Genomic DNA, 9,471 nt, shown 5'->3' with positions numbered 1-9,471 from the left:
TCTGTATACTGATTTCAAATGATTTTAAGGAAATCTACTTTTCCTTCTCATTACCATTGGAAAGTCCAGTTGAAAAGTATGCATTCTATGAGCTTTTAGGATAAAATCTATTTCAGAGTCTTTGAATTTACTACAAGTTTCTTCACAGTTTTCGTTTCGATTAATTTCTAAGGATGTTACTTTTAGTTTAATGTAATCGAAACTATCAAAATGTGCCATTTTGCCAATTAAAAATGCTTTGCATAAACTAGAAAATATTCTTTATTGCAATCAAATTAATGAGTATGACTGCAACAAAGTGAACTGTTTACTGCAATGCAAACAAAAATCAATAATTATTACATGATATAAATATGCTGTTATAAATTATTGCAATAAAACTAAGAAAAATAAGCTATAGTAATGAAGATTAGTTTATAAATGAAAATTATGCAGATCTAATGCAATACGATACCTGCTGCGACGTTTATTCGACTTATAAACATAGAACAAGAAGTTTATTAACAAGTAAAATTTATTAGTAAAATAAAACAAAAGAACAATGCTCTTAACTGATAATAGTAAAATAGTCATTATTCTCTTAGTTTTACTGCGGTAAACGTAAGAAATTCTATGAGAAACTTCGTCCATCTTCGAACAGAGTTTTTAAGCTATTAAATATATATATACAGATGTAATACTTTCATTTCACTATGCATATCTTCTATCCATGTAACGAGAAGCTTAATAAAAAATATTATTCAACTATACGTGTGTACAGCGTGAGCTTCGATTAATATTATCTTACATATTTTTAGAGAACGAAAAGGATTTCAATAAATTATTCAAAGGTACATTTGCTTTCGTACAAGATGTTATTTAAACAGTACCATATATTATGTAAAGAATAGCAATCACAAAACCATACGTGCATATTTGTTAATACAAAATGACAAGGAACTGTTTACGTACTATATATATAGTTCCTTAAGATGATAATATTAAGCGGTTACATCTACTTAGGTATACGAACGAGAATCAACCTCCTTCGTATCTGTTATATCTCTGTTACTTCCAGACACCCATCGGTTAAGTATGAAATTGAAATAGATGAAAATTAGTTCTCACTTGAGCTATTTGTTATCTTCCTAAGTGGATGTAGTCCCTTAACGCACGCGCATGATATTTGTTCCAGGGGATGGGGATAGAATCAACAAGTTAGCTTGGTGCACGCCGATTTCTTTTGGTTCGTTCGGTTAGTTCGTAACACTCGTGCTTCAACGTCGTTGTTAGTCGCCTTATAATTCGTCATTCTAATATATCCTCTTTTCTCTAGATCGGCTTACGGTTGACGATAATTAACAATTAGATAATAAGTTAATACATGATAAATGTGACTAAATTTGTTGGAAACTGTTGACACCTTTTCTCACATGGGTAAGTGTATTAATACATAGCTCTTTCGTTTCAATTGTATTTAAAACACGTTAACACTTCGTGTTAAAATTATTTTACATCTCTTAGATGCATACCACATTCTTCAGCATATACATATCTATATATATGTATAATCATATGTATACAAGTATATAATATGAAATTAAAAAAAAGATAGAATATTTAAAATTGAAACCTGAAACCAATGTTCGAAAAAAAGAATAAAGAAACTGGGGAGAAATTTGAATGTAAAGAGAGTGAATACGGGATTATAAAATTTGCAAAAAATGTTAATAACCATCTGCGTGTATTTAGGCGACTAGAAAAGGGAACAAGAGGTGAGAATGTGGGATGAAAAGGTCGCTACATGAAATCGTCACACTCGTCGTAAACGTAGTCGCCGTATTCCCTCAGGAGAGTATTATCACCCTCGATTTTCAATTTCGCTTTTCCTTTGCCCTTGTTCTTTTTCGTCTTGTCACCCTTCTCGATCTTCTGCTTCTCGATAAACAAATTATCGATCATCGTTTTAACTTTCTTCAAATGCGTCGAGGATACTGCAAACGATATCAATACATCTTCAATTTCTAATGAAATAGAGGCAGCGCTCCTGTTGCATCAAGCTTTCAGGTCCCGTTGCGACTTTCTTTAGATAGTTTTCTTTCAGGCATAATTTTATGATGTACTTACAATTGAGAGCAACATTTTTAATTATTTCTTCACCGAACGGAGGGAATTCAGAATTTTTAGCGAGTTCGTTTAACTTCTGTGTAAGTACACTTCCATACTGTTCAAATTCTTCTTTCGTGCTAGGCACCGTGGCATCCAGGCTCAACACACCTGTCTGTTCTTCCCACACACCTAAAGCAAAATAGACGTGAAACTATAATATCTGTTAAATTTCACTTTTTACTAAAATTGTTATTGTACATAATTATAAGCACTAATTATAGATAGATGATGTCTCTACACATTATTTGATTATATTTCTTACATGCATTTAAATTCAATATTAAGATTTTATATGTGAAGTATTAAGATATATGTTCATTCTGTTATCGACTATTCATCAGAAACGGTACGGGAGATCAATGTTGATAAATAAGACACATCTGCTTTATTTTTTCGTGAAAGAGAAATGTTTATTTTTGGATACAATAACAATTTTGTAATTTTCTCGAGAAAATTATACTAATTAATTTAAATACATATTTTTACATCTCTGGTACAGTTCCTGATAACGTAATTCTCTCCTTTCCAATTCAATTAAATACGATTAGATAAAAAATTCGAATATTTGACAAGCGACTCCATCGATGGCAGTAGAGTATATAGTACGATATACCACCGAATGATTATTTTTATTCTTACAGCAGTATAAGAGTGAAATTATAAATAGGATACTTTCATCTCTATTAATGATATCCAAACGTTTGCATGAACTTTATAGCTATTCCATTATAACTCTAATTCGCATAAAAAAATATTTCATATTGACTTTTCAAAAACGAGAAAATTGTTAGAAATTCAATGTTGCGTATGTATATTATATATAGTTATTTTCATAAATGGAATGTACTTTAAAAATTACATAGTAATTATTTCGATTTTTACACCAATAGTACTCGATACTGACAAATATGTACGTTATATGGGTATATATTAGTTTATGAAAGATAAAGCTTTTAAAAAATAATTAAGCTATCAAAAATTTGCTTTAAGGCATATATATTTATGTATTTAATCAACCCTTTGCGATCCAGTTATCGAACGTCCTACCTCTTAAATTATAGTTACAAAAATCCTATATTTCAAATTGTAGATCTCATAATTTTAAACAATTCGAAGAATCGACTGTCGATTAAACTAGAGCTCGAGATCAGAAGTTTAAATTCACGTCGATCTCGCGTATGAAAAATAAAATAATAGTTTATAGTAGAAAAAACGAAATACTTAGAAAGGGAATTATTTATACTTCTCAATCCCTTGCAAGTAAAATACTAATTTTTAATACTTTTTCTCCAGCGAAGATAACATTATTATTAAGATCTATCATTGAAACGTTAACAAAACGACTACACAGTTTTTATAAATTATGTAAAATTCCTATTGCTAAATAATAAATAGGAGCGCAAAGAGTTGATGGGTAAAAGATATTAGTGAAGTCATTTCTTCTCGGTTTTGTGCTGCTTGCGATGAGAAAAATCAACAAGGTTGGACAAACCGAAAGTCTCCATGGCAAGACGTAGGTCGGCTTCCTCTTGAAGCCTCTGTCGCCTTAATTGTTCTGCTCTCCTCTCCTCCGGTGACAACGATTCCTCCTTTTCCTTAGCTTTTCTTTCTGCTTCTTCTCTTGCCTTTTTCTATAATTAAAACAAATGCAAATATTGTTATAAGAAGTGGTCATACAAATGACGGTATCTGATGATGAAAAGTAAAGAAACATGGATGAATTTCGACAACACTAATATGTTAATAAAATATACTGTGTAGTCATATTTCGTTTACTTCGAATTCATATAGTATTAAAGAGAATAAATGAAATGTTTTATTTCCGAATTGGATGGTTAAAATATTGAATTAAGGATCATACCTCACGTTCTTCAATCCTTTCTGCCAAAGCCTTTTTTGGCTTTGGCTTAGCCTTAGGCACTTCTGCAGGTTTTTCTACATCTTTCTTTTCTTCTTCCACATCCTCCCAACTGTCCTGTTGATTGATTTATATTCAAGTTATTTGGACAACATAAAACATTTAAATTTACTGTTTCCAATGAACTTGCCAATTTCTGTCCGATCATCAAATTTAATATTTTAAATAATTACTTCACGATATCAGTAGTTTTATATACAATCTGATTTACAAGCTAATAAAAGTAGAACTGTTCAGCATTGCAGAAATTAAAATTTCATGCAATGTGACAATTTAATACTGCAATGTACAAGACGAAATCGCAATATAAAATATCATTCTAAATGAATTACAATTTTTCGACTCGAAAATAAAATTCACGTTGCCGGAAGAATAATGTCTCGTGTTGACTTCGATAAGAGAAAAGGTTAACCATACTTCTATCAGTAGCAATTCGAAAAATCATAGGTGCGACGTTAAAATAGAAAGACAATAAATAAATGATAGAAACCTTGACTTCTTCCTCTTCGTCCTCGCCCTCCCACTTGTTGGATCTGATGGCGAGATCGAATTTCGCTTCAGCGTTTTCGACATCTGTAAAATTTTAAGGTTAAAATGGTTTCGTAGTCAATGGCTCGTGACGCGATCACATAACAACCAAATGTCGGTAAATCAATCCGGACTCACCCCATTCGTCATCCATGACGAAATTTTTAATTATTTGCAAACGAATCCCTCCGTAAATGAAAGAAAACCTTCTCGAACTAACGTGGTCGAACAGATCACGACTAGAATCAAGCGGGCCATACTGCGCGAGGAAAGCGTGTCGTGTGCCTTTCTTACGAGATAGTGGTGGTGTAGCTCAAATTGCATGCATTCAAGATCGAATACTCTGTACCCGAGAACAGAAAGTCATCTGGCCTGGTACGTTTGCAAAGCAAGAATCTTTCGTAAAGAATAAACTAATTCATTATCCGTTTCTCTCTCTTACTTTTCTGTAAAATGATTTATTAATGTAAGAGGAAGCTAATATAATTTTTTTACACTTTTATTCAATATCAATTATTTTATTGAAAGTCTGCTTTAACGTTCTCTGTATAGATCACTGGTTTTGTTGCTACAGAACGCCGACTAATACAAATTTGGTTGGTAGCACGATCTTTTTCCAATTTCACCTGTTACAACGTTATAATATTCTTATAAAAAAAAATTCGTCACAATGGTAAGTATCAAAAGGCATTAATTTAACATTATTATTACGATTATCATTAATTCCTTAACTGTACTGCTACCAAAATTACGATTGAGAGGTTACACAAAGTGCATTGTCATTCGCAAATAATACATATTATTAAATAAGAGCAATATAATAATATTGTATGTTTCATCGTATCCATTCAGATATTTCTTAAATCTTCCATGTATCGCTTATTATTTTATTTGTATAAAAAGGTGAATGTCTGTCCTGGATTTCGAAAAGTTTGTTGTTGACCTCACGTTTAGAAAAATGACCTATTCCAAATTATCGATCGTTTCTCATAAATTCGGAAATTTTATATCAGTATTTTTGATGGATTGGCGACCATATTTTTGGTTTTATCTTATAGTCTCCTTATTTGTTAACAGGCACGTAGATATGACACCCGTACAACAATCTTCTCACCGGAGGGTCGGCTTTATCAAGTGGAATATGCTATGGAAGCTATAAGTCATGCAGGCACTTGCCTCGGCATTTTAGCAACCGATGGCATCCTACTTGTAGCAGAAAGACGTAACACCAATAAACTGTTGGATGAAGTTTACTATTCTGAGAAAATTTACAAACTGAACGACGATATCATGTGTTCTGTCGCCGGTATTACTTCCGATGCTAACGTATTAACAAACGAATTGCGTTTAATCGCGCAACGTTATTTGTTGCAATACGGAGAACCAATTCCTTGCGAACAACTCGTTTCTTGGCTGTGCGATCTTAAACAAGCATATACGCAGTATGGTGGCAAGAGGCCCTTTGGCGTTTCTATCCTGTACATGGGATGGGATAAACATTACGGATACCAATTGTATCAATCGGATCCAAGCGGGAACTACGGCGGTTGGAAAGCCACTTGTATTGGACATAATTCTGCTGCTGCCGTATCATCTTTGAAACAGGAATATGATAATAATAATATTACGTTAAAGGAAGCCAAAGCGTTAGCTATAAAAGTGCTGTCCAAGACTTTGGATCTGAATAAATTGTCAGGAGACAAGGGTACGTGTCAGTCTAGTCTATCAGAATTTTATGGATAAAAGAGCTAGTACTTCATTATTTCTGGTTTCATTACAGTGGAGATGGTTACGCTAACAAGAGAAAATGGCAAAACCATCACGAGAATCCTTCCCATGGCTGAGGTCGACGCATTAATCGCGGAGCACGATCGTGTAGAAGCGCTTGCTGAACAAGCGAAGAAAGAGAAACAAAAGTTGTAGAAAATAAGTATATGTGTATCATGCATCTCCTCTTATATTATCTTGTTCAATAATATGTATTATTTAAAAACTCTGAATTTTTTTAATAGCTTTTGATCCTTACATTCGATGTCCTGTTATACTGCATATTGTATTTTAAAGATAACAATAGGCAGATATCAGAAAGCATAGAGTGATTATAAAAATAAACAAGATTTTCTATATAAAATGCATACTCTTCTCTGATTTCTTAATTCCTCCAACAAATAAGTCAATCCTCGAAAATTAAGACAAATGTACCAATTTCTAATCACTGACATGCTTTTCTTTGATTTTATGTTATAAAAGTATAGAAAATGAAGCGAGTGAATCGAAATTGGGACGTGAAAGGAAATTAAAACATTTACTTTTATTTAATTGAGAGTCTGAGCAGTTAGAAACTCAGTATGTACGTGCGGTAGAGGAGAACGTAAGTTTTTATTATAAAAATCAGGGGATGAGATAAAAAATATAAAAACTACACAAGGTTGGTCAGAATAATTTAAGGAATGTTTAAAAAAAGTAAAAAAAGTTATGCGTCGAGTCATATTAAGCAGGCTATCAGTGCGGTCCCACTCCCGGGCGCGATCCCACTACTGCTCGCCACGGAGACTTTTGGCTGCTGGGTTTCCCCTCTGGCCCGGTTCGCCTCTCCTTAGCCAACCTGGCCATCCCAGGATTCCTCCAGGATGGCCATATTGATAGCGAGCTTAGCGCGGACGCCCAGTCGACGTGAGTCCCGCACCAACAGGAGTCCCCGCTCTCAGACCCTCCGTCATAACCAGCTTCCAAGTCGCTGGATTACAGGAGCTGCCACACTCCCAGCTGGCAACTTTAGCTACTATTCGTCTATTTATGTTAAATCCTTGACACACTTTGAACTGACGACGACACTAGCCAACAGTTTAGCGTTTAAACGCATTAAGAACACGATTTTCAGTGATGATTTGTCTAGATTTAACTTGTTACAGCTGAAATAGGAAATACACTGAAGAAATAAATATGGTGGACGTAGTCGAGTCGTCGCTACAGATGTTGATTTGGTAGGCAAAGCAGTTCCCAGTAGCTTTGTGGGTATTAATCGTATAGCGGTAAAAGAATTGCAGCTGATAATGCAGACGTTCGGACTGGCGTTCACGTGTCGATAACGAATATTTAGCGATTAGAAATATTTTAAAATAATAAAAATTAATAATAGCGCATTCAGTTTTATTTATATTGGAACATGTATACAAATTCTGATATTCTGAATCGTCTTGTACATTACACGCGGCATTTATCGTTCTGCATATTCAATTTTCTTATAATTGCATAAAATCCGCGGTTTTATTATTGTAATTAGTTGCAGGTACTTTAGAATGACTGCACCTGAGTAAAATTTAATCAAGCGTATATTAAATATTTTTGAATAATATAAATCCCACTTAGCAATGAAAATTTCAAGTATCAGAACTGAGGAGAAATTGTGGTAGAGTAATCAAGAAAAATGTACATTGCAAAATGTTCTTTTCATCCTTACAAAAAATGCTTCCGACAAAAATTGTAGCCGTAGTTTTCAGACACAAAAAAGATCCTATGCACTTTTCTTGTAACTCTACTCCTTAAAGAGTAATTTCCTTGCAAGTAATAGCACTACCTACAACTTTTATTTGAAGCGTACCCCTTCTTCAGATTTTGCAAAATTCTCGTTTATTGCAAATAAGTGCTTACCTATTGCTGCTAGCGAAAACTGAAACAAAAATTGCAGGCACGGTCGGAAGCTACAAGTTTCATATAAAACATTTTTTTTCTATCATCAATAGTTAACGAGTACTTTGCAATAAATTGTTTTTTTGTTTTTTTGTAAAATACTCGATAACTATCGATGATAGCGAAAAATGTTTCATACAAAACTTGTAGCTCTAGTCGTTATCTATAAATAAGATCATATGCACTTATCCTGTAGGTCCAACGGTTTAGGAGTATTTGAAGAAAACTGAATTTTGTTTGTTAAAAGTTTGCTTTTTCGGCGACCGGATTTTGTCAGTACCTATAAAATGCCGATGTATCGTATTTAACTCGTTAAATACTGGAGTTAGAAGAAAAATGCATAGAACATTTCTTGTAGAGGACGTCAATGCCTATAACTTCTGTATAAAAAATTTTTCCCTAGCGTCAATAATTAATTAATAAATAAAATTGTTTATTGCAAAAACTTTTTCTTCGTCCTGCTCTTTGATGTTGTCAGCTACAAATGCTACCCACTGTGTTTTGAACTCCATTGGACTTCATTCACTGTTCCAACGATTACGCGGGCGCTGCCACTCTTTGTATCAGATTGGCATAAGATTGTAGGAAAGATGAATTGCATGATTTATCTATTTTATCTTATCTTCATGTATTTCAATCGTATCCTTCGCGCACATATACACAAAAATCCTGTATTTAAGAAAAAGAGAGATGAAGAATCGTAAATCATGCGAGATCGGTTCGGATACGTTAAGTAGGGAGCTTCAACGGTTACGAGAAGCAAAACTGGATCTTCTTGCCGTTGAACCACTTTCAATGAATTGAATAATAGATGAGGGAGAAAGAGAAAGAAGACGATGGGGTTGCGTTAAGGCGCGTTATTAACCGGTTGAAGCGTCAGGTATCATTTATGGAAATTTTGAATCCTACGGTTGCGATAGATATTAAAGTTACAATGTCATATTTCAATCAATCTTCCTATCATTTTCCTTAAGTAACGTTCTCGATGGTTGCACTTATTCTTGAAAACTAGAGGAATTGTCAATTACATTAGAAGCGCCCCATACTTCGGAAGTTTAAATGCTACAAAAGGTAGCATACAATTTATCTATTAACTACCCTTAATGTAATCCTATCTCCTTTTTAAGAATTATAACAAACATATTAGTTTCGAAAATGATTTATATTATTATGTATGCAAAGCAGCT

General features: G+C 33.5%; 2 protein-coding genes across 2 annotated transcripts; one reads left to right on the top strand and one right to left on the bottom strand.

Moving 5' to 3' along the window:
• Window positions 1-1,439: 1,439 nt before the first annotated feature.
• On the bottom strand, window positions 1,440-4,872 carry eIF3j (eukaryotic translation initiation factor 3 subunit J). The gene is made up of 6 exons (XM_018035886.2): window positions 4,733-4,872; window positions 4,557-4,639; window positions 4,010-4,123; window positions 3,641-3,779; window positions 2,107-2,277; window positions 1,440-1,973 (listed from the first exon to the last, which is right to left on the bottom strand). The coding sequence occupies exons 1-6, from the start codon at window positions 4,746-4,748 to the stop codon at window positions 1,780-1,782; spliced, it is 717 nt and encodes a 238-aa protein (XP_017891375.1). The 5' UTR covers window positions 4,749-4,872; the 3' UTR covers window positions 1,440-1,779.
• A 5-nt stretch (window positions 4,873-4,877) lies between these two features.
• On the top strand, window positions 4,878-6,725 carry Prosalpha3 (proteasome alpha3 subunit). Its single transcript, XM_018035884.2, has 4 exons — window positions 4,878-4,969; window positions 5,147-5,267; window positions 5,672-6,299; window positions 6,375-6,725. Exons 2-4 carry the CDS (start codon window positions 5,265-5,267, stop codon window positions 6,515-6,517), a joined length of 774 nt encoding a protein of 257 aa, XP_017891373.1. The 5' UTR covers window positions 4,878-4,969; window positions 5,147-5,264; the 3' UTR covers window positions 6,518-6,725.
• The last annotated feature ends 2,746 nt before the right edge of the window (window positions 6,726-9,471 follow it).

This window comes from Ceratina calcarata, unplaced genomic scaffold, assembly GCF_001652005.2.
Source record: "Ceratina calcarata isolate Rehan_Ccalc_2016 unplaced genomic scaffold, ASM165200v1 scaffold93, whole genome shotgun sequence".
In the NCBI taxonomy this organism is placed as follows: Eukaryota; Metazoa; Arthropoda; class Insecta; order Hymenoptera; family Apidae; genus Ceratina; species Ceratina calcarata.
The sequence above is the reverse complement of the archived record's forward strand: the minus strand, read 5'-3'. Positions and strand labels throughout refer to the sequence as shown.

Coding starts and splice junctions, on each gene's coding strand:
- Prosalpha3 (XM_018035884.2), top strand. Junction 6,300..6,374: donor TAAATTGTCAGGAGACAAGG/GTACGTGTCAGT, acceptor GTTTCATTACAG/TGGAGATGGTTACGCTAACA.
- eIF3j (XM_018035886.2), bottom strand. Junction 2,278..3,640: donor TCTTGCCATGGAGACTTTCG/GTTTGTCCAACC, acceptor ATTTTGCTTTAG/GTGTGTGGGAAGAACAGACA. Junction 1,974..2,106: donor TAAAAATGTTGCTCTCAATT/GTAAGTACATCA, acceptor TATCGTTTGCAG/TATCCTCGACGCATTTGAAG.